This window comes from Schistocerca piceifrons, chromosome 5 (assembly GCF_021461385.2).
Source record: "Schistocerca piceifrons isolate TAMUIC-IGC-003096 chromosome 5, iqSchPice1.1, whole genome shotgun sequence".
NCBI classification, from domain to species: domain Eukaryota; kingdom Metazoa; phylum Arthropoda; class Insecta; order Orthoptera; family Acrididae; genus Schistocerca; species Schistocerca piceifrons.
In genome coordinates this window covers 336,283,725-336,310,653 of record NC_060142.1, presented here as the reverse complement: position 1 = coordinate 336,310,653, position 26,929 = coordinate 336,283,725, and the positions used below count along the sequence as shown (strand labels likewise).

The 26,929-nt window shown below is 38.1% G+C and overlaps 1 protein-coding gene across 1 annotated transcript in view; it reads right to left on the bottom strand.

The window, feature by feature from the left end:
• Positions 1 to 26,929, bottom strand: part of LOC124797929 (ubiquitin-conjugating enzyme E2 T-like) — a 64,297-nt gene that overhangs the window by 16,607 nt on the left and 20,761 nt on the right. The window contains exon 3 of the mRNA XM_047261063.1: positions 16,608 to 16,803. Within this exon, the coding sequence (XP_047117019.1) occupies positions 16,608 to 16,803 (196 nt within the window). The remainder of the gene's footprint in view (positions 1 to 16,607; positions 16,804 to 26,929) is intronic.

Here is a 26,929-nt window from a genome sequence, read left to right as displayed (position 1 = left end):
AATTTTTTAAGGTGTGTCTTATAGTCCGTAAAATACGGTACACAGTCTTATAGAGGAGCTCAGACATTTTCTTCAGTGAAATCCTCTGGCTAAATTTTCTTTATGTGCTTGTTAAAACTTTATGTGGAGCACATGCAGCCGAGAGTTGTCATGAAGCAGATTCTTTTTTCTAAGTGATTCAACATCTTTACATCCTGTTCAGTAGCAGCCCATCTGTTCTGAAACATTGTTGGAAGCTCTTTATATTCCATGTCTGATACCACTGGATTGCTCGGGTTGATGCCGGAATACCAATTGCAGCTCATCTGGACAGAGCTACCATTTCTGTTGAAACTATCAGTAAATTAAATTTATCAGCTGAAACACATTTTGTGCTATGAGGTGTTTTGGATTATGTGATATCATGCAAGTGTTTAATCGTGGCATCAATTCTGTTGAAGTAATTGGTACAGAAGCATATTACTACAAGCTCTAAATACTGCCGCTGATACTGAGGTAAGGCACAGAGTTTATTAAATGACTCGAAATATTTCCATGGAAATTGGGAGGCCATTCTCCCACTGCATTTAATATCAATCCTGAATTTCCAGAGGTGTGCACTAAGAAGAGTAAATCATTTCATAGTGAAGACAGGAATGAAGAGGCAGATGTCAATTCAGAAGACTTATTCAAGATAAATGTATTTTATGTCATAATTAACAATCTAGTGTCTAACTTGAAAACCTGATAACCCGATCAGAATCAGTGACGATTTTCGGTGAAACATTTGGGTTTTATGGAGATACTTACAGCTGACTGACGATCAGGTTGCTGAGGCATGCAGGTTATGTCACAAGAGATTTTGAAGAAGAAATCAAATGTTAGGAAACAACACGTACTTCAAACTTCGAATACATTAGAACTCTTGAATAAAATGCATGAGCTTAAAATTTCAAGCTTGCTTCGGAAGGCATGCGTATGTATGTGTATCTTTTACACACTTCCAGTGACTGTAGCAGAAGCAGAAATGTCTTTCAACATTCTTGATCATGTTAACAGTTGTCTCAGATCAATTAAGCATCAACAACATCTCACAGATTTGGGAGCCTTCAAGGAAACTGAATACAACTTGGTAAGGCAACTAGACTTTGATGCTACGACTCAAGCATTTCCTGAATGAAAGGTTCACAAAGCGCCACTGGCTGTATTATCGGCAAGTAGGTTATAATATATTCATCACTGCACGACTCACTGTGGTTTATATCCGAGTGCACTGATGTCTATTTACTGAAACGTGTAGGCAGCCACGGAACAAGTTGGAACAAAACACTCAATATTGTCATGTTACTGCCACCAGACCTCTACTTGAAGTACAATTCAGTAGAATACTTAGCTTTTTGTTTTTAAAGTGAATGAAACTAAATTAAACCACTTTCAAAAATAAAATTAAATGGAGAATACATACATTTATAAGCAATTCATTATTGAGTAGCAACCGAAAGTGAACTTTTAAGTCTGGTCATATCAGTTTTCTGCCATGCCACTGCCACTTTGATTGTGCTGAAAATTTTAGTCTGAAATGCACCCTTCCCTACACTTATGTGTAAAGTTCACCAATCTGGGCGGGTCCAGAGCCCCTAAGCCTATGTATGGTGTCCACTTGTCTCTTTTTTCATTTCCACAGTCTCCTCTCTCTTTTCCTCCCATTCCTTTTATATACATGCATCTCTCTCTATCTTTCACTGGCACTGTCTCTCACTGACCATCAACGGCTGTCATTGTTATTGTCTTCAGCCATCTCACTAACACTTTCTCTCTCTGGACCTCCATCACTGTCTCCTCTATCTTTCTCTCGCACTGGCACTGTCTCTCTGCTATTCTGTTTCGGCATAAAAAAAGAGCGAATATACTCACATGCCAAAATGTTTGATGAGGAAGGCGGAATAAGGATTGAGGTAGATGGTTCCCCACTTATCCCTGCTACAGCGGCATATGTAGCTTATATAAAATGAATTCTATAGGTCAGTGAAGTTTTGGCAGTTTATTTATATACTTTGGCACATTTATACATATTGTAGTGCTTCGCGAATTTCTGCGTAAATTCTAGAACCACTTGGCCTTCCTCCAGCTCGAACACACTATATTTTAAATAGAAGTGTGAGAGAGATGAATCCAACCTACTGCGCATTGCATGTTTGTGTGTGTAGGTTTAAAAAAAGTCATGAGCAACAAGTGGATGCGCTGGCCGACAAGCACCTACTGTACGATCCATAGAGTTTCAGTGTATGTGTAGAGATGAGCCTGTGCTATTCTTTGCTGGTTTAGTGACTGTGATGATTGTTAAGGACAAATGAAGAAATGCAATTAGACTTTTAAGTAATTCATGTGTTGGACTTGCTAGAAGCAAGACATGTTTGTATTTTCTGGTGGTTATTAAATCAATCCCGTTATATATGTATCTTAATAGAGTCTAACGATTGACGACTTGGTTGACTCGCACGAGTTCGAATATTTATATGAGAAATGGTGAATTTGTTTTTTGTGGAAGTTGAAATATACAATGACTGAACTAAAAGTATTCTTTGAGTACAAAATTATTTCAAGAGTAAAGAGAGAGTCTGATAAATTCCCTTAACCAGCATTATTCTTCAGAGAAGAAGTTTTTGGAGATCAACATGGCCAGCTTTCCAGAGACAAAGATCGGTTGTGCATACCAAGTAAGTCAACTTGTGGGAGAGAGGTGGGAAGTTTGCAAACCAGCTCCACATTGCTTCTTGTCGTCTAAAGTGTTAGAACGTAGCGACCATGACAGGGCCCGAATAAATGGGAATTAGAGACGAAACCGAGAAAAGTGGATGTTACATGTTGCCATAGCAACAGAGTATAAAATGACGATAAAACCATTATGAGAAACTTTATTTACCCCAGAAATCAAATTAAAAGGAAAATTTGTGAATGTAGCAAAGGGAAAGATGTAGGGGAGTAATAACATTAAAAGAACGGATAGAAGACCTCGACGTATTCGACTAACAAGAGATACAATAAAGAAGTTCTTTTCAACAAATATAACTTCACACAAACATGACAATGCAAGTGAAAACGAGAATTCAAACTTACCAGAATAATCTTTACTAAATGTGTGACTTTTGTCATGGTACTGCCCTTTTCCTTTAAGCATAGTACCTATACCTTACATACGGATCAATACTATGAAAGCACTTCCTCCTTCCGTTTTGGTAGGTACACCTCTTTGTACAAATTCCTAATATACTATGGTATAGGTCAATCCCCTTCTTGGTGCCCCTGCCCACACAGTATAGGTCAGCCTTTCTTGGGTCTTCCTACCAGCCCTTTTCCATGCAATCAAACTGGGTGCACCTTCCTCCTCCTCCTTCCTGAGTAGGCTTCACAGTCCATTGCCCTAGCATACATCTTAATGTACCCTAGAATTCAAATACTTCTTAAAGAAATTAACATCCTACTTGACTCCTTACACTCGCTTCTCAATGCTTCCTTTAACCCTTTAGAGTCCTCCATTACTCTTCCACTCCTATGTTCCCAACAGACACCACACTTGGAAATATTGTTTAAAATATGTATACATACTCCTACATATACTCTGCTTGTCTCATTATCCTACAATTCGTCAGAATAGTCGTTAGACAGACACCAATTCTGTCCACTTAAGTATCCCATGGATCTGACATTAACCTCACTTGATTATTCACGAACCAATATTTCTCGTTAAATTTTGTGTGAAAGTCTCCCCACAACGAAATAATTACCACTTTATTAGGAAAAACAACATTAAGTACAGTTTGAATTCTTTGTCCATAAACATGTTAGCATCATTTGGATTGGAAAAAGCAACAGTCGAAACATTTCCAGAGATTATACTCTCGGTAATTTCTCAATCTATAATATCTCAAATGGTTCCACCAGACTACTGTTTTATATTGTCAAAGTTGGCTAGTTTTTCCTTAAAATTCTGTTCTACATTGTTTATTCGCAAACTGACAGCTTGTATACTAACACGTGGAATTAACGATTGAATAATCGATATTAATTCCTTAGGTCGATCTGTGCTCTGTTTTAAGATATTCATTTTCTGTCTTACAGAATTACATTTAACATTACATACATTTTCACAAGATTCTAATTGTTCCATAAGATCGGGTTCTTTATTATTACATTTAGCATCAAATTTAGTTTCCAAAGCAATCGTGCCTTCACACAGATTACTCGATTCTTTATTCTGGTGCCTACTTTGACGTACAATGAATCTATGTTTGTTGTTTGGCTTTTTCGAATTTCATTCGGAGCATGTAACTGAGAACTTACAGAGTCTACCTCTTTACTTAGAGTTGCACTTCAAACTTTAGTCTGGTCTTTTATAGTTTCAGTTTGGGTATCTATCTTAGTACCTACTGCGTGTATCAAGTCTAGGGTTTTCTTGAAATGATCGTCTAACTTAGCATTTAACTGAGTGTTCACCGAGTCTCACTTCAGACTTAGTCCCTTAATTAAATTTGCTACCTCAGTCCAGTCTGACATGACCTTAGTCGCTGTCATTGCCATGGCTGATTCTACAGTTTCTGTAGGTTGTTGTTCCTTCTCCATAGTACTAATTTTTTTTGAAGAAAAGAAAATCACCTCTGCAAATACTGACCATCCTATTTACATTCACATAGTTATTATCTCGAGCTAACCCGGCATAGGATTGTAGGCTGCATCGGCGAGGTGTAGAAATGGCACCGGTGAACCACATGAGCACCAGCAGCTTCAAATGTTGGTCGCGGCGTTTGTGGCGGGCGCAAAGTCAGCAACTCAAACAGCAACCAGCAACGATGACGGGTTACTGCGACTGTGTCGGCTGTTTACTGCATCGGCTGTTTACTGCAGGTGTGATGGTTGTTCCATCCCCACAACCAAATCTTCCTTAATCGAATCTTGCAAACCAATTTTCTCGTCTCATTATATGTTGCTATGGCAACTTCAACTTTTTCTCATCTCAGTCTTCTTCAAAAAGATTCCTCCTTTTCATGTCCTGCTCACTTTGGTCGCCACATTCTGGCGGTTTTGACATGATGATTTACTTTACCCGTTAATCGATCGATTACACAACAGCTACTGTACACCTTAAGTGCACAAATCAACTATACACACTGAGATTCGCTCAATCCTTTGACACATGAATATTGACGTTCAGTAAGTTCCCGTACATCTTCTTAACATCGGGAACTATTACATACATTTTCAGTAAATGCAGTTTCGAAATTATCTCAAGTTTAATATGGCAACTCTCCGTAACTCTAGATAGTAAGAGAATGAATGAATCACACACACACACACACACACACACACACACACAATTGTGGGGCAGAAGACACAGTTTTAAAATAACGTGTGTTCGAGACTGTGCTAATACAAGGTACTCTAGAATTTACCCCGAAATTCTCGAGGCACTACAGGGTGAGCGTAAAACAATAATTGTTTGTGTATAAAGTTGAAGAAACTGTTTCAACAGACTGTATTTGTGTATTTATTAAACTTAGAATTTTTTTTAAATGCTTACCAGATCTAAAATTGGTAAAACCATGGAAGACGTTCAGTTAGTTGGAGAAACTTCAGAACCAGCAATGTCTATGAGAATCAATAGAGAAATGCCAGACTGGACTGAGTTAGCAAATTTAATTAAAGCACAAAGTGCAGCTTCAAATGCTCAAATTGCGACTTTAAGTGAAAAACTAGATGCCCAGAGGGCAGATTCAGCAGCTTCAAATTCTAGATTAAATGCTCAGAATGAAACTCTAAGGAAAGAAATAGGTTTGGTACATTCTAGTTTAAATGCTCAAAGTGAAGTTCGAAATGACCAGAGTGAAACCTTGAATAGTCAAGCAACAAACATAGGTTTACTAAAGACTGAATTTGACACACTAAATAGTAAAGTTGAAAATTTGAAATTAGATATAAAGAAAGAATTAACGAGTTCTTTAAACCTTCATGTAAATCAACTATTCACTGACTTTAGTCAGAAACTGAATGACCAAATCTAAGATTTAGCAACAAGGTTAGAATTTGATATTGAGGAAAAATGAAATAAGGTAGAAACCGAAATCAATGAAAAATTGGAATTATTTGAAAATGTATGTATCGTTAAGTTCGATGCTGTAAAGCAGAGATTACATACAGTAAGAGAAAGCGTTGATAATCACGAGAAGTTTATACCAATTATCCAATCCCAAATTACAGGCACGAATACATGAGTAGATACTGTGGAAAGAAATTTCAGAGAGAAACTAGCGAACTCCTACATTATAAATATAAATACTTTGGAGGAGCAGGTGGAGGAAATTATAGATCGGAAAGTCACAGAGAGAATAACATCCGGGAATGCATCGCTTATGACTTCTTCCTAATTTACTGATACCAGGAAGAGAATAGACGAATTCTGGAGAGAAGTCAAACTTATCCAGGAACAACATTGTGTAACCTAGTGAAACGGTGATTTTTTTTTTTTTTGTGGTGATTGTTTTGCAGTGGGGAGACTTTCAAACTAAATTTAATGACAAGTACTGGTCTGCACTTGCTCGAGTGAAGTTAATATCAGATCCATGGGACCCAGGCGAAGCCCTCTGTCTCCCAAAGACATTAACGTTCTGTGTTAATGGGTGGAGTGACGACCGTCGGATCCCAAGTTGTTTTCGGTGTTTCTTCTGTAATAATTTTCCTGCACCGAATTCCCCAAAACTCTTAAACTATTCTATTATCCCACACTTAGAGGTTCTCGCAAAAACCATACCACTGAGAATTTGTTATTACGTCACCCAAAATTGCTCCTGGTATGTAACTGCGTCATCCACAGTTATTAGAGGGTTGAGCCCGCTGGGAATTTTGACTGCATTGTCCTCGGTTATTCCAGGGGTGTCCCTACCTGTCTTCATGACTCCTCCCGGCTTGCCCCAACTTATCAACTTATCCTGACTTTACTAGGCGGCGACATGAGGTGGCAGTTGGTACGCATATTATCCCTGAAATAAGATAGATTAAATCTGCCTAGCCAGCCATTCTCTCCTGCAGTTTCGATTGTAATGTCAATAGCGGCTAACAGTTCTCCACGTATAGTTAAGATTTTATTTTTGCCAGAAGTCTGGGTGAAATCAATGTCATTAAATTTGTATATTCTATTAATATGAATCATAATTACAATGACTCCAAAAATGGTTTCTTGAAAGCTGCCTGGTAATCCTTTTTTCGTCACATAGTTCTACGTATGTAGGGAGAACCACACCTGGCACTGAACTTTCAAAATAATTTCTGAAATCATGAGAATACCATTCTCACACTGAATGTAAGATAAACGAGTTAAAGTCACTGAAACTTATTTTTCTTAGTAAACTGAATGGAATATTGTATTTGAAGAAAACATAATATTGTGTGACTAATTAAATGACTGTGATAAAGGAATATATAATTTTATACTTTGTATAGAATATTTTATACCTTTTATGAGATGTTACACAGATGGGAGGGTTTGTATCGATGTCAAAAGGGGGTGGGTAGTGTAGGTAAAAGCACAATTTACAATAACACATGAATCATGACTAACACACATCACACCTTTTGAACGACCCTCGCAAACAAGTGTGCCCGATTCTTCACCATTTACTATTTCCATAGGGTTGCTAAGATTTTCTTTGGGGCAACTCAAGGGTGAAGGTGGGAATGTCCATTCTGTAGGAGACGATTTAACACCATACATCCTCTGGCTTCTCACTCAAGTACCGGAGAGGTAGGGATCCTGGGGCAGGAGGGTGTGAAGTGTTTCCTGTCTTTGAGGCTGTCTTCTTTCTCTTCTTCGATCTTAGCAACAATGTCTACCTTTTTTCCTTTCTTACTTCTCGCTTGAGGACCTATCTATTTTTCCCTCTTTCCACATTCATCTACTTCTATCGCAGAAGTCCTTCCTAGTTTCCATGGTTTCCAATAACCTACAACTTATCTTCTGATAAGAAGGCCAAATAATCACACTACACGAAAACACTTCAGCATACACTCAAAGAAGTATGAGTACACAAACAATGAAGCTACAGATTCAAAGGATGTAAGAACAGCCAAGGGCTGTAGGGGAAAACGATGTGTGTACATCTGGAAAGATGCACACATGGTTTTCTCAGTTCTACATCATTCCTTTTTCCTTTCGGTCTTATCTTGTAGATACATACATGTATAATAAAAGTGTGTGTGTGTGTGTGTGTGTGTGTGTGTGTGTGTGTGTGTGTGTGTGTGTGTGTGTTATATAATGGTAGCAATCAACTCGCGAGAGGAGATAGGAGAAGGAGAGCGTGTGGAATAATTGTAAAACAGTGATAAGCAAGGCTGGAGTTAATAGTGATAATCATTTAAGAAAAGTCAATTTAGTAAACACACTGATGAAGTGACGAGTCATGGAGTAGCGGGGCTTGATCATTATGTGTAGACGTAGTATCTACTATGGGTTGAATAATGTGTGTAGACATAGTATCTACAAAGATTATAGAAGTTGAGAAGTGGAAGAGGACTGACGTACTAAGAAGTGAGAGTGAAGTGTAAAAATAAGAGTTTAATTTTACCAGGAAATATTTAATTATACCATACACAAAGATGTATACTAGGGCAATTAATCATGAGGCCTACTCATAAAGGATACGGGGGACGTACCCAGCATTTGCTACAGATATAGGGCAGGTGTACCTACATAGAGACAGGACAACCGGTGGCCTGATGAATAGGGGTGTTTTATAAAGGGGCGTACCTACTAGACCGGAAGGAGGAAGTGCACTCATAGGGTCAAACCACATGTAAAGTATGGGTACTGATCCAAGGGGAAAAGGACAGTATCGTGACAGAAGTCACACATTTAATAGGAATTATTCTGTTAAGTTTGAATCCAATATACCCCTAGCTTTATTATGTTTTATGTGAGTTTACAAGGGTCGAAAAGTACACTTCAGTTGCCCAGAGTTCCTCCAGACTACAAACTACTATAAATAAATTAATGATAGGGTCAGGCCATGATATTGTATGCCACAAGTACTGAAATTCAAAAACCTTTTAATCACCATAAAACTTTGTGCTATTTTGTTCAGAAAACAATGTAGTTTCATATGCTATAGTCCTTTCCCTTTTTAAAAAATCATTAGCATGATTTTTTTTCTCACACATTATAAAAAAAAAATATTTTCTGTTATGGAAGGAACATTTCATTTTCATTATTTGTATCACACACATTGATGATCCTGTGACAAAATCTATGTGGGCACTTAAGTTAGCCTAACAGGAATACATTGCTATTAAAAGAAGAAATTTGGTATGTTTATCAACGACATAAAATTTCCCCCAAAATTGCAATCGTCCTTCCGTAACAAATTGTTGACATAATTTCAACATAAAATATAATGAACAGCTAATATAAAATTTTCTTTTCCATGACTTCCTAATATAAGAGTATTATGATGTCTTCAGTACCATAAATCCACATGAAACACGACTATTTAATAAATATTTGTTTTGTAAAACTTTTTACGGAAGGACATTTATTATATTTGTCTATTTGAGTTTCCCTCTAAAAATGAAACCAGCCACTCACAGCATGTCTTTACATAGCTAGCCAATGAAACAATTCTGTCAGATGTTTTCCCTCCAGTTTCTGTTCTCTTTCTCCATTGTTGTATATGTTTCAAGTGGCTGTTCATGTTGGAAGTGTAAATTTGCTGGTTTTAAAGGTTATAAACAACGTGAAAGTAAGTATTAGTTTAATGTAAACAAAGTTAGTTCATTTATGCATAAGCCAGAAACATTTTTTTTTTAATAAGCCTGATTACTTCAAAAGCCTGTGTGAAGAATGTAGGCTATAATTCCAAGTGCTATATAATAAGTGTATCAAATATTTACATGCTGAGGCATCTTGTTAATATTGTTAGTATTTATCTGACAACTTCCAAATATTTTGATAATTATTAACAGTGAAGGAATATCTAGCCTACTCTGCAAAGACTAGGTGACATTGTTACGTGCAACACTTTTAAAAACATGTAAAAATAATCTCTCAATTTTTTGGCTTTGCAATTTTTAATTTAGACTCTAAACAAACATGGCATATCTCCTTTGAGCTGAGCATATGTTCACTCTTTGAGCTTGCAAATAAAATGAAATGTACATCAATGGCTTACTATGAAATTTTTGGAAATGTAATGTAAATTCAATTGCTTCTTTGGTTCACTTATAAACTTAACAAGTTTCTTGAATATATGTGCAGGTGTGATGGCCAAAACTGGTGTTGAGGGTGCTAAGGAATGCAGAAAACGAAAAATGAATGATCCAGGAACAGCAGAAGTGTATCGTCAAAAAGATCGTGAGAGAAAAAAAGTAAAACGACAGAAGTTAATAGCTGAGGGAAGGATAGGTCATTTAGGAAAATATGAAAAAGAAAAGAAAAAGATGCAACACACCCTTGCTTGTCAAACCAGTGCAAATCCAACATTAAAAATGTCACCTAGCACGTTAGGTAAAGCTGCCACTAGGATCAAGAGATGTCTCCCAAAATCACCTTCCAAGCATCCCGAAGTTCTTGGAAAACTCGTCAAATCCTTTTCACCTCAAAAACGTAATAATTTTTTTGAAGTTGCTGACTTTATTGCTAGGAATGTAAAACCAAAACAATCAGTATTTGAAAGAAAGAAAAAGAAGGGATTCTGTGCCAAATCACACAATACAGAAGGTGATACAATTTTATGAAAGAGATGACATAAGCTGGCAGTGCCCTGGCAAAAAGGAATTCATTTCTAATAAACGTGGTAAAGACTACAGGCAAAAGAGATTTTTGTTATACAATATTAAAGTAATTTATGAACTTTTCTGCCAAGAGTATGGGGAGTTACCCATTGGACTGTCAAAATTTATACACTTACGACTAAAGCATGTTAGGTACCCATAACACTAAGAGATGGATAAGTTTGTGTCTGCACTTATGAAAATGTTGCTATGTTATTAAGGTCTTTGAACAAGCCTGTGCCAAGCATACCAAAAAGTTTGGATGAAGTACTTGAGAAAACAGTTTGTGATTCCACCAATATCAGCTGTATAGACAGGAATTGTGAAGAGTGTGGCACTTCAAATCTTGACAGCTATTTTGAAGAGATTTAAACGAAAGATTAACTTTTTATAAATGGTGTCTAGAAGAAGGTCATAAAAAGAAACAAGAAATGCAAACAAAGTTGTCAGAAGCAAAGGTACAACTTTATTTACAATTACAGACTTTGACCAGGCATGTTTACAATGCACGTAGGCAGCACTCAGAGTTGCGCATGTTAAAACGTGTCCTTCCTGAAACAGACATCGTTGTACTGGAGGATTTCTCAGAAAACTTTCCGATAAAACACCACTCTGAGATCATGCAGACTCACTGGTGTTCACACAGTGTGTCTATTTTTACAGCCATTGTGTATTACAAGTGTCCTGAACTGAAGCATATAAACTACTGTGTTGTATCTGATTCTTTAGAACATAGTAAGGACAGTGTCCATGCTTTCAATCAGGCAATTTTAGCACATCTGAAAACAAAAGTTGGGTTTCCAATTTCACATGTCCATTACTTTAGTGATGGACCTGCAAGTCAGTTCAAAAGCCAGTTCTCTGTTTGTTATCTTCTTTTTCATGAAGATTTTGGTGTAACAGCTGATCGAAGTTACTTCGAAACAGCTCATGGCATCGGAGGAGAACTGAAGAGTGTCATTTTTCGTTCCATACTCCAGAAAAAAAATAGTAGTAAATAATGCAGAAGAATTTGCAACAGCTGCAAAAAATCTTGCCAACAGTACTATTGTGATTTACATTCCAGTCAAGAACTGAAGCAGTAAAGAAAATGTTGGAAAGCCGATCAAATAACTGTTTGCCTATATGTGGCCTTCGAAAATATCATTTTGCACAACCTTCTTCTGATAAAAAACACGTCACACTTTTGGAAAATTCTGTTTTTTCTGGGTAGCATAGTAGTGGAAGGACCTACAAACTTATTCAGAGTGCAAATGATTTCAAGCAGCAGCAGAACCAAGTAGTTCAAAGCAAGTTAACAAATGATTCAGCCTTGTCTAATGGGTCATTTTGACTTTGCCAAGTGTTTGGTGATACAGCTGTTGTATAGAGGTATGCATGCATTATTCAGAAGTTTCATGCTGATAAAGACATTTATGAAGTGATGGGAATGAAGTCAACAGACAATACTAAAAAGACATCTAAAATTGTCCAGAATGATGTCTTTAATGTTTCTCCTGCTGACATTATTTCTGTGTTAAGTGAATCACATATTAATGGTAGTTCTGAAAGACTTGCTTATAAATTTTCAGATCCTGTTGATGTTTATGAACAATAACTAAATTAAAGTTTTTTTTCCTGGTACTTTCTTAAAAACACAAAAAAAGAAATATCTCAGCAAGATTATTCATGCATTCTTAAGCAAAGTAGTTATGCCTAAGTATAAAATGTTTCAATTATTTTGAAGTTTATAAACAATTTTCCAGAGTTACTTTATTAAACGTAAAGGGTACTTTCTCAGAACAGTGTTTTAAATTACTTATGTACAAATTCTATACTTTACTAACAGTAATTTCACTTTCCTATGCTACATAATTTTAATTTCAGTAATAAATCAATACGTAACTTGTATGATGGCATTTATTGCTATAAAATTCAATAAATAACAATATATTTTGTGTTAAGTCAAATTTGTATAGCTGGAAAAAACGTCCTTCCGTAACGCTCTTCCGTAACACTGCAGCTACTCACTTTCTTGGATGCAGCATTTAATCTAAGAGCTAAAAAAATCTATTATGCCCTTATTTATAAAGGGTGTTACAAAAAAGGTACGGCCAAACTTTCAGGAAACATTCCTCACACACAAATAAAGAAAAGATGTTATGTGGACATGTGTCCGGAAACGCTTAATTTCCATGTTAGAGCTCATTTTAGTTTCGTCAGTATGTACTGTACTTCCTCGATTCACCGCCAGTTGGCCCAATTGAAGGAAGGTAATGTTGACTTCGGTGCTTGTGTTGACATGCGACTCATTGCTCTACAGTACTAGCATCAAGCACATCAGTACGTAGCATCAACAGGTTAGTGTTCATCACGAACGTGGTTTTGCAGTCAGTGCAATGTTTACAAAAGCGGAGTTGGCAGATGCCCATTTGATGTATGGATTAGCACGGAGCAATAGCCGTGGCGCGGTACGTTTGTATCGAGACAGATTTCCAGAACGAAGGTGTCCCGACAGGAAGACGTTCGAAGCAATTGATCGGCGTCTTAGGGAGCACGGAACATTCCAGCCTATGACTCGCGACTGGGGAAGACCTAGAACAACGAGGACACCTGCAATGGACGAGGCAATTCTTCGTGCAGTTGACGATAACCCTAATGTCAGCGTCAGAGAAGTTGCTGCTCTATGAGGTAACATTGACCACGTCACTGTATGGAGAGTGCTACGGGAGAACCAGTTGTTTCCGTACCATGTACAGCGTGTGCAGGCACTATTAGCAGCAGATTGGCCTCCACGGGTACACTTCTGCGAATAGTTCATCCAACAATGTGTCAATCCTCATTTCAGTGCAAATGTTCTCTTTACGGATGAGGCTTCATTCCAACATGATCAAATTGTAAATTTTCACAATCAACATGTGTGGGCTGACGAGAATCTGCGGGCAATTGTGCAATCACGTCATCAACACAGATTTTCTGTGAACGTTTGGGCAGGCATTGTTGGTGATGTCTTGATTGGGCCCCATGTTCTTCCACCTATGCTCAATGGAGCACGTTATCATAATTTCATACGGGATACTCTACCTGTGCTGCTAGAACATGTGCCTTTACAAGTACGACACAACATGTGGTTCATGGACAATGGAGCTCCTGCACATTTCAGTCGAAGTGTTCGTATGCTTCTCAACAACTGATTCGGTGACCGATGGATTGGTAGAGGCGGACCAATTCCATGGCCTCCACGCTCTCCTGACCTCAACCCTCTTGACTTTCATTTATGCGGGCATTTGAAAGCTCATGTCTACGCAACCCCGGTACCAAATGTAGAGACTCTTCGTGCTCGTATTGTGAACGGCTGTGATACAATACGCCATTCTCCGGGGCTGCATCAGCGCATCAGGGATTCCATGCGACGGAGGGTGGATGTATGTATCCTCGCTAATGTAGGACATTTTGAACATTTCCTGTAACAAAGTGTTTGAAGTCATGCTGGTACGTTCTGTTGCTGTGTGTTTCCATTCCATGATTAATGTGATTTGAAGAGAAGTAATAAAATGAGCGCTAACATGGAAAGTAAGCGTTTCCGGACACATGTCCACATAACATCTTTATTTGTGTGTGAGGAATGTTTCCTGAAAGTTTGGCCGTACCTTTTTGTAACACCCTGTATACTAAACATATGCAGTTAACCAATTAAAAAATTTGCTAAGTGAAACATAAACATCAGAGCAGGAATTAATCTTTATATTCAATTATCAACAAAGCTGTGCTTTTTCTTGTCCTTCGGCAACGCTCAGTAAAATAATTAATATTGAAAATATATAAACATAATACTACTATTTAAATGCATAAAAAATTCCTGTTGCTTGTAACAGTTTGCAGAATATATGTTGTGCCCTAGGTTTCCATTTCTAATTTAAATTTTTTACCCAGATTTCACAGAAAAGTGTTCTTCTGTAACAAAAAAATAGCACGGCCTGACCTCTACTAAAACGTACAAGGAATCAGAATCAGAATAAAGTACTCAATTGTCATGAACAACTGGAATTTACAATTGGACAAAGAGGGGGGTGGGCAATGGCCCTCACGATTTTTTAGATACTGTTGAAATATGAATTATTATTATATGTGATATAAATGTACATAATGATGATATATAAAATATCACGTGTTCAATCTGAGAGGGGGAAATATGTAGCGCTTCGAGAATTTCTGCATAAATTCTAGAACCACTTGGCATTCCTCCATCTTGAACACACTATATTCTAAATAGAAGTGTGAGAGAGATGAATCCGACCTACTGTGCATTGCATGTTTGTGTGTGTAGGTCTAGAAACAGTCACGAACAAAACGTGGACGCGGCAGCCGACAAGTACCTGCTGTACGAACCATAGAGTTTCAGTGTATGTGTAGAGAAGAGCCTGTGCTATTCTTTGCTGGTTTAGTGACTGTGATGATTGTTAAGGACAAATGAAGAAATGCGATTAGACTTTAAAGTAATTCATGTGTTGGACTTGCTAGAAGCAAGACATGTTCGTATTTTCTGGTGATTATTAAACCAACCCTGTTATAAATGTATCTTAATAGAGTATGATGTTTGACGACTTGGTTGACTCGCACGAGTTCGAATATTTATATGAGAAATGGTGGAATTTGTTGTTTGTGGAAGTTAAAATATGCCATGACTGAACTAAAAGCATTCTTTGAGTAACAAATTATTTCAAGAGTAGAGATAGGATCTGATAATTTCCCTTAACCAGCATTATTCTTCAGAGAAGAAGTTTTTGGAGATCAACGTGACCAGCTTTCCAGAGACGAAGATCGGCTGTGCATACCAAATAAGTCAACCTGTGGGAGAGAGGTGGGAAGTTTGCAAACCAGCTCCTCATTGCTTCTTGTCATCTAAAGTGTTAGAACATTAGCACATATTATCAGCAACAAATGATACTGAAAAATGTTTTGAAATTTCCCAAGAATATCATTTTAAGAACACATGGCAAAATTTTCGACCGTCTGTTATGAACAGAAATTATAGATGTGGCCATCCCCACAACTGGTACTTTTAGTACTCAAAAATTGTGGTTTTTCAAGGTTTTCTCAGGAGCTGCCCATTAACAACATTGATTTTATAAGCCACCTAAGGTCTATGCTAGAGCACTCCTAATGCAAGAGAGACAAGCGGTTTGGTCAATTTGCCTCGTCTGGAGAAAGTAGACAATGTTTAAATTTTGACCCTGTACTGTAGGATAGCTACAGTATATCAATTCTTTCGATAGATAAACAAATGGTTGGTAGACCGAGGGTTATCCAAAACAGCTGATCCCTTAGCTCTGCGATCAACAGAATCTGAGATATGACCCCCTGAAAAATCAACTTTTTGCACACGGTTTTTGGGACATATTGATCCAGTGCTTTGTGAAGATCTGCTTAGTATTTAACAAGATGCTCTATTTATTCTGTACTTCATCTCCATGAGCATTTTTTGTATCTCTCCAATATTCCCCAAATTGTAATATGTTTAAATTTTGTCAAACCTTCTTTAAAATACCAATAAAATTGGGGTCGTTATATTTGGAGATGCAGCTCACACACTCATCTTGCCCCGGGCCCAGTCCTGGCTCCCAGTGGCCCTGATGATTACTACCGTTACTCTGAACAACAGTAATGTATGTTTTCACGTTAGTTCATTAAAAAAAACTGCCAATACATCGAGTGTAAATTACTTGGTATCTATATGATGCCAGTAGTACTCAGAATAAAATCTTGGTAGTACGAGGGTTCATTTAATAACTAAGAAAAGATAAATCAATAAGAAATTAATCAAAGCAAGCACTTACAATTTCTGCCACAAGAGGGTCACTAGGATTTGGCTCAGCCAATAGAAGTCGTATGCTCATCAGAAGGTATGATAATGTAATGGTAGCTTTCCATTTCCCAACTTTCAACAGGTCCAGACATATTCGACCACCAGAATCAATATTTGGATGATAAATGGGTGTTAGGAACTTCACTTGGGGTGGTTCAAATGGATATCTGAAATTGAAAATGTATTCAGCCACAAGTTGAATTTTATATGAGATACTAACAAAACTAAACTATAAAAAAGTGAAAAATCATATGATAATATATTGCACAGTAGTATCTAATTATCACCCCCCAAGTTACTCTTCAGATACTCAACAGAACATTTAAAATGCAACTTGTAGCATCGCAGTGGGTTGGACTAAACCTTTCATTTTGCCTCACTACACCTTTTTACAACTTCTTGCTTAACAACCAAATAAATAAAGGTTATTTATGAAAAGGTAGTGTGACTTACTAAAAATATTTATTTGTTAGTTATCTGTATCTACATAGTGTTCTAGACAGCAATTCTGTCTCAAATTATGTTTACTCAGTTTAATTTTTCTTTGGACCACTTAACCTCTTTTCTAACACCTTCTTTTGCTCTGTTTTAGTATAATGTGCAATTCTTTCGCCATTTGGCAATTGTTATACTTCAGTAATTGTTCTTTTGTGATGCGGGACAATTTTTTCGTGCTCAGACCATCTGTCTCCTAAAGACTGTTTTTTTCCTGTAACTGGCTTAATTACACCGTTCATTCTTTTGCAGACCCCTTCCGTTCATGAAAGTTCTGCATGTGTTTTCTGCAAATAGTTTTTTCCCCATTCACACTTTTATTTGTATTGTTATTGTTTTTCTGCTTTTAGAGATCTTCTCTCATTTCCTTGTGGTAGTATTTGCTTTCCTGTGATATTAATGGTACATTGAAAGACATCTTTGCATGGTTACACTATCTTACGTCATCCAAGGAACTCTTGACCTCCTTTCATCATTTCGTGACTTTCTTAAAGTTTTCTGTGATTTTCTTAATCTTCAGTTTTTGAGGGTACAGAATTTTTGTTTAATTTAATTCAGGATTTTTCCATAAGTGTTAAGAGGTGTGGAGTGTTCTGTATCCTCATCATCTTTAAATGAGAAAGCGTATCCTCATCATCTTTAAATGAGAAAGCATGTTTGTAATTAACATTATTGTAATGTTTATGACATTTGAATGCTGCTTAAAAGTGTAATTTTTAGGTATATTTTTTGTGTTATACTGCAATTAAAATTAGTTTGTGACTGATGTTTCAGCAAGTGAGTGGTAGGGGCCAGCTGCCTACCAATCATAGTTCTTTGTCACGCACCACGTGCTCACTATGTTGTCTGTTCTATAGGTGCCTTGTGAAGTGTGTCTGGCTGCACGCCAGAAACATTGCCCCCCTGCCACTGCAATCTGTCAATTACAAAGTAATTTTAATCAGATTATAGTATTGCCTCCTTTTTCACCCAATACCACCCGGACTGGAACAACTGAACCACATCCTTCGCAAGGGCTGCGATTACCTATCAGAGTGCCCTGGAATGAGGGACATCCTACCTGAGACCATTCTCACCACTCCTAAACTGGTTTTCTGTCAACTGTCCATTCTCCACAAAATCCTAGTCCTTCCCTATGCCAATCCCAATTCCAAACCCTTGCTACAGGGATCATATCCCTGTGGAAGACCCATGTGCAACATCCGCCAATCTACCCATCCAGCACTCGCTATTCTAGTCCTGTCACAGGCTTATCCTACTCCATCAGAGTTCAGGCTATCTTCAAGTGCAGCCATGTCATATACCAGCTCTGCTGCAATCCTTGCACAGCTTTGTATTGGTATGACTATCAACCAGCTGTAAACCAGGATGAATGGGCACCACCAAACTGTGGCCACAAACAAACTGGACTGCCCTGTGGCACAACATTCACCTTTGATTTCAATGGGTGCTTAAAGAGGGAATTAATTGTTAAATTTGCCTTGGAAAACATATTTGTGCAATTTTAAGCTGATTCTATGATCATGTGAAGTACTGTTGTGACTCTGCTGTGCTTTGGAACTAATGAGCAAATACCGGGAATCATGTTATGAATATTAACAGTAGACTGGCTCCAGAAATCATTTTACTAATTATGTGATTAGCAAAATAAAACAAAATTAGATGGCATCCTAACACTTTATGATCTTTATTATGCTTAGCATTTAAACCTACCCACTTGTCACATTATTATGCATTTTCATTAAAGCTTGTAACTGACGGAGAAGAAACCAATAGTTCGAATATCCATTCTCCTCTCTACTGTGACAGTGTTACACCATCCTTCAATAATTCTCACTTTACCCATTCATTTCACTTCAAGTTCTCTAACTACATGTTTAAGGGTTCTAAGATTCCACATTCCAGTCCACAGAACACCACAACTGTTTTTTTTTCTGACGACATCCTCCCGAGTTATTTCTCACTGCAAATCCAAATGGTGGACTTAACCCAAGAAGATGCCATCATCATTAAATCACATGGGAGAGCTGCATGTCCTTGGGCATTATAATGACTGTAGTTTCTCCCAGCTTTCAGCTGTCAGCTTAAACACAGCAAACCAATGTTACAAAGTTAAATAAGTTACTCTCTCCGAAAGTTGCCCCTTTTGGGGGATCATATGTTAGTCTGACTTCTCAGACAGAGATATGATGTTGACTTACATGCATAGTGTGGCTACCTGTACTATTGAAGCATGCGAGCCACTCCACCACAGCAAGGTCCACATACATTTTTTAACTAATTGTGCGAATGTGTGTGTGTGTGTGTGTGTGGAGAACAGGGGTTGTATTTCTTAAAAGAACTAGCTTCTAATTATGGGCATTCCATCTGTTATGAAGTAAACCTACTTCACCTGTATTTGGATTTTTATAAATGGAGGTAATGCTTGTTGTAACTCCAAGTAAATAATCTTTGAATTTAGTTGCCAGTGATTTCAATCTGTCATTTCTACCCAGTTTAATTAATTAATATAGGAAGATTTTACAATGCTGACAATACTGGAGTTCAAACTCTTGAACAAACCTTGTCCTCTGAATTAGGTACAGCTCTCCACTGTTGTGGGGCATTTAGTCAGGATAACATGTTACACTTCTTCCTCTGCAGCAGATGGAAGATGTTCGTGTAAAAACATTGTTTAAATAGTATCTCAGTAGAGAAGTTCCAACTGTGAGTCCTTTGATTTGATATACGTGCAGATATGATGGGAGAAGTGTGAACACAGGACATCAGTAAACTGTGATGGAGATCGAGCATCCTCACTAGCTGTGGTGGTGTCTATACTTTAGCACCAAGACTTGACGCTGATATGGAAGGCACAGAACAAGAGATGCTGCTGACAATGAAACCATCCACAAACTATTGAAATAAGTTTAAGAGAAACATCAGTCCATTCTGTTCTGTTCTAAGAGTCTGTTCAGAGACAATGTTCTGATCTACGTAGTAATAAGATGTTTGTACATTCACTGTGGAAAATATTTCTATATATTGAAGATGTAACACAGAGGAGTAACAAAGATGTTTACATCATTCAGTATCTTTAATAGTTCGAAGCTCTCTTCCAGCCTTCAACCCTCAGCAGAAGGTGAAAAAGTCACATGGCATGCCAGGCCCACAACATCAAAAACATCGAGTAACACGACTGTACAAGAAATTAATTTAGGTAAAAAAAATTATCAAAAACAGCATCAAGCTGACAGATCTTTTGGATAGCAACATGTCTTCTTGGCTCATTCCAGTTACAGAACAGCAACATTACATTCTGTAGTGATTCGAAAATGTCTGCGTAAATTCTAGAACCACTCGGCCTTCCACCGTCTCAAACACACGATATTTTAGATGTGAGTGGGAAAAAGGAACCCTATCTACTTCGCGTCACTGTGTGTGTGTGTGTGTGTGTGTGTGTGTGTGTGTGTGTGTGTGCGCGCGCGCGCGCGCGCGTGCGCGTGCGCAGGTCTGAAGTTAGCCGTGAGAAGACTGTACACACGGGTTGAACAGCACCTACAAGTACTTCGATCCATGGAAGTCGCAGTGAAAGCACATGGAAGAACCATGGAACTTCTATATTATTCTATGCTGTTTTGTAATTGGGACTATTGCTAGTGACAAAACAACAGTTGAGTGGGGAAAGACTTAAGTAACTCTTAACACAGACTTGATAGAGCCAAGACATGCTTATGATTTCTGTGATTGTTAAACCAACTCTGTTGTAAATGTATCTTAATTGTGTCTAACATGAGACACGGGTGACTTACAAGAAGTCTAATATTTATGTGAGAAATGGTAATTTTGTTCTTTGTGGAAGTTGAAATATACTGAGAGTAGACTAAAAGTATTCTTCGAGAACCTACTTGTTTCACAAGTGAAGAGAGAGTCTTATATGTTCCTTTAACCAGCATCATTCTTCAGAGAAGTAGTTTTTAGGGACTGACCTACCCAGCTACCCAGGGAAGAAGATCAGCTGTGCATACCAAGTAAGGCGATTCGGGTAAAAGAAGTAGGAAGGTTGCAATCCAACTTCACACATTCTTGTTGTAAAAAACATTAGAATGATCTCCTCCCCCCCCCCCCCCCCCCCTTCAGATCGAACCCGCGATATTTTATACATAATCATTATGTACATTAATATCACAAATAATAACAATTCACATTTTAACAGTATACATTTCTTTTCTTTCAATAACCATGAATAACCTTTTACTTACTATTTAGCTATTCTTTTCTCATTTTACTTTGATAATAAAACAGGAGCATTTCACTCAAGGTTTTAGTCAGCTCTTAATATATTGGAATCGTGAAGGCTATATTGTCCTTTTCTTTTTTTTTTCCCGCTATCTTTCCAATTGTAAACTCCTGGTGTCCATGACACATGAGTAATCTACTTTCTGTTCTCATCTTTTGCACTACCTTTCCTAAGTATGTACTCATTCATTATCTGTTGTAGTTTGGACGAACTCTGGGTAACATGAAAGTGTTCTTTTTGACTCTCATAAACTTACATAAAATTTAATAATGCTCATTGTGCATAGAATTTATACTTTCCAGAATAATTCCTATAAAATCTGTGACTTCTGTCACAATATTGTCCCTTTCTGCTAGGATCAGTACCTTTACCTTGCCTGTGGGTTGACCATATGAGTGTACTTCCTCTTTCCATTCTGGTAGGTACACCCCTTTATAAAACATTCCTATGTTTTAGGCCACAAGTCGTCCTATCTCCATGTAGGTACGCCTGCCCTACATACTTAGCAGATGTTGGGTATGCCCCCCCGTATCTTTTCTGAGTGGGCCTCATGGTTCATTACCTCAGTATACATTCCTATGTATACTAAAGTTAAGCATTTTCTGGTAAATGCTACAAATCTACACTACACTTCGCATATACTTCTTAATACTCCATTTAATCCCTAGAATCCTCCTCTACTTCCCAACTCCTATACTCTTAGTCCTCCCCCCATGAACCATGGACCTTGCCGTTGGTGGTGAGGCTTGCGTGCCTCAGCGATACAGATGGCCGTACCGTAGGTGCAACCACAACGGAGGGGTATCTGTTGAGAGGCCAGACAAACATGTGGTTCCTGAAGAGGGGCAGCAGCCTTTTCAGTAGTTGCAGGGCAACAGTCTGGATGATTGACTGATCTGGCCTTGTAACATTAACCAAAACGGCCTTGCTGTGCTGTTACTGCGAACGGCTGAAAGCAAGAGGAAACTACAGCTGTAATTTTTCCCGAGGACATGCAGCTTTACTGTATGATTAAATGATGATGGCGTCCTCTTGGGTAAAATATTCCGGAGGTAAAATAGTCCCCCATTCGGATCTCCAGGCGGGGACTACTCAAGAGGACGTCGTTATCAGGAGAAAGAAAACTGGCATTCTACGGATCGGAGCGTGGAATGTCAGATCCCTTAATCGGGCAGGTAGGTTAGAAAATTTAAAAAGGGAAATGGATAGGTTAAAGTTAGATATAGTGGGAATTAGTGAAGTTCGGTGGCAGGAGGAACAAGACTTTTGGTCAGGTGATTACAGGGTTATAAATACAAAATCAAATAGGGGTAATGCAGGAGTAGGTTTAATAATGAATAAAAAAATAGGAGTGCGGGTTAGCTACTACTAACAGCATAGTGAACGCATTATTGTGGCCAAGATAGACACAAAGCCCATGCCTACTACAGTAGTACAAGTTTATATGCCAACTAGCTCTGCAGATGATGAAGAAATTAATGAAATGTATGACGAGATAAAAGAAATTATTCAGGTAGTGAAGGGAGACGAAAATTTAATAGTCATGGGGGATGAATTCGTCAGTAGGAAAAGGGAGAGAAGGAAACATAGTAGGTGAATATGGATTGGGGGGAAGAAATGAAAGAGGAAGCCGCCTTGTAGAATTTTGCACAGAGCATAACTTAATCATAGCTAACACTTGGTTCAAGAATCATGAAGGAAGGTTGTATACCTGGAAGAATCCTGGAGATACTAAAAGGTATCAGATAGATTACATAATGGTAAGACAGAGCTTTAGGAACCAGGTTTTAAATTGTAAGACATTTCCAGGGGCAGATGTGGATTCTGACCACAATCTATTGGTTATGAACTGCAGATTGAAACTGAAGAAACTGCAAAAAGGCGGGAATGTAAGGAGATGGGACCTGGATAAATTGAAAGAACCAGAGGTTGCAGTGAGTTTCAGGGAGAGCATAAGGGAACAATTGACAGGAATGGGGGAAAGAAATACAGTAGAAGAAGAATGGGTAGCTCTGAGGGATGAAGTAGTGAAGGCAGCGGAGGATCAAGTAGGTAAAAAGACGAGGGCTAATAGAAATCCTTGGGTAACAGAAGAAATATTGAATTTAATTGATGAAAGGAGAAAATATAAAAATGCAGTAAATGAAGCAGGCAAAAAGGAATACAAACGTCTCAAAAATGAGATCGACAGGAAGTGCAAAATGGCTAAGCAGGGATGGCTAGAGGACAAATGTAAGGATGTAGAGGCTTGTCTCACTAGGGGTAAGATAGATACAGCCTACAGGAAAATTAAAGAGACCTTTGGAGAGAAGAGAACCATTTGTATGAATATCAAGAGCTCAGATGGCAACCCAGTTCTAAGCAAAGAAGGGAAGGCAGAAAGGTGGAAGGAGTATATAGAGGGTTTATACAAGGGCGATGTACTTGAGGACAATATTATGGAAATGGAAGAGGATGTAGATGAAGATGAAATGGGAGATAAGATACTGCGTGAAGAGTTTGACAGAGCACTGAAAGACCTGAGTCGAAACAAGGCCCCGGGAGTAGACAACATTCCATTAGAACTACTGATGGCCTTGGGAGAGCCAGTCATGACAAAACTCTACCATCTGGTGAGCAAGATGTATGAGACAGGCGAAATACCGTTAGACTTCAAGAAGAATATATCAATTCCAATCCCAAAGAAAGCAGGTGTTGACAGATGTGAAAATTACCGAACTATCAGTTTAATAAGTCACAGCTGCAAAATACTAACGTGAATTCTTTACGGACGAATGGAAAAACTGGTAGAAGCGGACCTCGGGGAAGATCAGTTTGGATTCTGTGGAAATGTTGGAACACGTGAGGCAATACTAACCTTACGACTTATCTTAGAAGAAAGATTAAGAAAAGGCAAACCTACGTTTCTAGCATATGTAGACTCAGAGAAAGCTTTTGACAACGTTAACTGGAATACTCTCTTTCAAATTCTGAAGGTGGCAGGGGTAAAATACAGGGAGCGAAAGGCTATTTACAATTTGTACAGAAACCAGATGGCAGTTATAAGAGTCGAGGGGCATGAAAGGGAAGCAGTGGTTGGGAAAGGAGTGAGACAGGGTTGTAGCCTGTCCCCGATGTTATTCAATCTGTATATTGAGCAAGCAGTAAAGGAAACAAAAGAAAAATTCAGAGTAGGTATTAAAATTCATGGAGAAGAAGTAAAAACTTTGAGGTTCGCCGATGACATTGTAATTCTGTCAGAGACAGCAAAGGACTTGGAAGAGCAGTTGAACGGAATGGACAGTGTCTTGAAAGGAGGATATAAGATGAACATCAACAAAAGCAAAACGAGGATAATGGAATGTAGTCAAATTAAATCGGGTGATGCTGAGGGGATTAGATTAGGAAATGAGACACTTAAAGTAGTAAAGGAGTTTTGCTATTTAGGGAGTAAAATAGCTGATGATGGTCGAAGTAGAGAGGATATAAAATGTAGACTGGCAATGGCAAGGAAATCGTTTCTGAAGAAGAGAAATTTGTTAACATCGAGTATAGATTTAAGTGTCAGGAAGTCGTTTCTGAAAGTATTTGTATGGAGTGTAGCCATGTATGGAAGTGAAACATGGACGATAACCAGTTTGGACAAGAAGAGAATAGAAGCTTTCGAAATGTGGTGCTACAGAAGAATGCTGAAGATAAGGTGGGTAGATCACGTAACTGATGAGGAGGTATTGAATAGGATTGGGGAGAAGAGAAGTTTGTGGCACAACTTGACTAGAAGAAGGAATCGGTTAGTAGGACATGTTTTGAGGCATCAAGGGATCACAAATTTAGCATTGGAGGGCAGCGTGGAGGGTAAAAATCGTAGAGGGAGACCAAGAGATCAATACACTAAGCAGATTCAGAAGGATGTAGGTTGCAGTAGGTACTGGGAGATGAAGAAGCTTGCACAGGATAGAGTAGCATGGAGAGCTGCATCAAACCAGTCTCAGGACTGAAGACCACAACAACAACAACAACAACAACATACTCTTAATAGATACTATGTCTACGTATAATTCAAGTCCTACTACGCTACAATTCGTTAGAGTATTTATTGAACTGACATTCCTTAATGATTATCACAATTAATTCCTCTCACTTTACACATATTCTTTCCCCTATACAATACCTGGCAGTACTCACATTGTGACAGGTTTCTAATCTGTAATTTTAATGTTTGTGTTTAAATGTAATTTTGTGTGTATGCACATGTCTGTTCGTGTAGTCTGATTCTTTGGCCTTCTTATCTGAAGATAAGATTTTGGTTATTGGAAACCACAGAAACTAGGAAGGACTTCTGTGATAGAAGTATGTGCATATGGAAAGAGGGAAAAAATAGATAGGTCCTCAAATGAGAAGTAAGAAAGGAAATAAATAGAAATGGTTGCTACGATCAACGAAGAGAAAGACAGGAAACCCTTCCCACCCCGCTTCCTCAGATTCCCTACCTCGCAGGTACTTGAGTTGAGAAGCCGGAGAAGGTTTGGTGTTAAATTATCTCCTACAGAACAGACATTCCAACCTTCACCCTTCAGGTCCCCGAAGGAAATCTTAGCAACCCTATGGAAACGGCAAATGATGAAGAATCAGGCACAGTTGTTTACGAGGGTTGTCTGAAAGGTGTGGTGTGTGTTTGTGTTGATCATGATTTGTGTGTTCTCGTAAACCATGCTTTTATCCACAAAACCACTCCTTTCAAAACAAATACAAACCCTACAATCTACATCTCATCTCATAAAAAGTATAAAATATTCTGTAAAAAGTAGAAATCTATATACTATATAATCACAGTTGTTTAATTAGTCACCAAATATTATATCTTCTGCTAACTTAATATTTCATTCAGTTCACTAAGAAAAATATGCATCAAGAAGTATAAATTGGAACTTTGGCCCAATTATATTACATTCAGTATGAGAATAGTATTCTCATGAATTCAGAAATTATTTTGAAAGTTATGCACCAGGACACATTCTCTATATTTACACAGAAATATGTGACAAATAAAGGAATTACCAGGCAGCTTTCAAGAAAATCAGTGTCAGAGTCAATGTAATGACACCTTATATCAAGAAAACATATAAAATTTATGACACTGATTTCACCAAGACCTCTACACACAGGTTTGCAAAGACACTGGTGAAGATATTATATACAACGACCATTTCAAGCAAAAAATGACTTAAATATACGTGCAGACCGTGCCGATCGAAACCAAGGGAGAGAAGAGCTGACCAAGCAGACTTAGTATATCTTGCCCCTGAGCTGGGCCAAATGACAGGGATCGCAGACAACATGTGTGCAAATTTCCACCTCACGCTGCAGCCGAGCAAAGTCGGGACTGAAGGGTGCAAATTTCTACCTCATGTGTGCTCTTGCAGGGCACATAAGAATAGTACCAGAAGCATGTATGCAGAAGCTTCTTTAGTTCCATGAAAGATTATATAGGGAGTCAGAGGTTGTTAGTAGTCCAACTGAATGGAACAAGGAAATCCCCC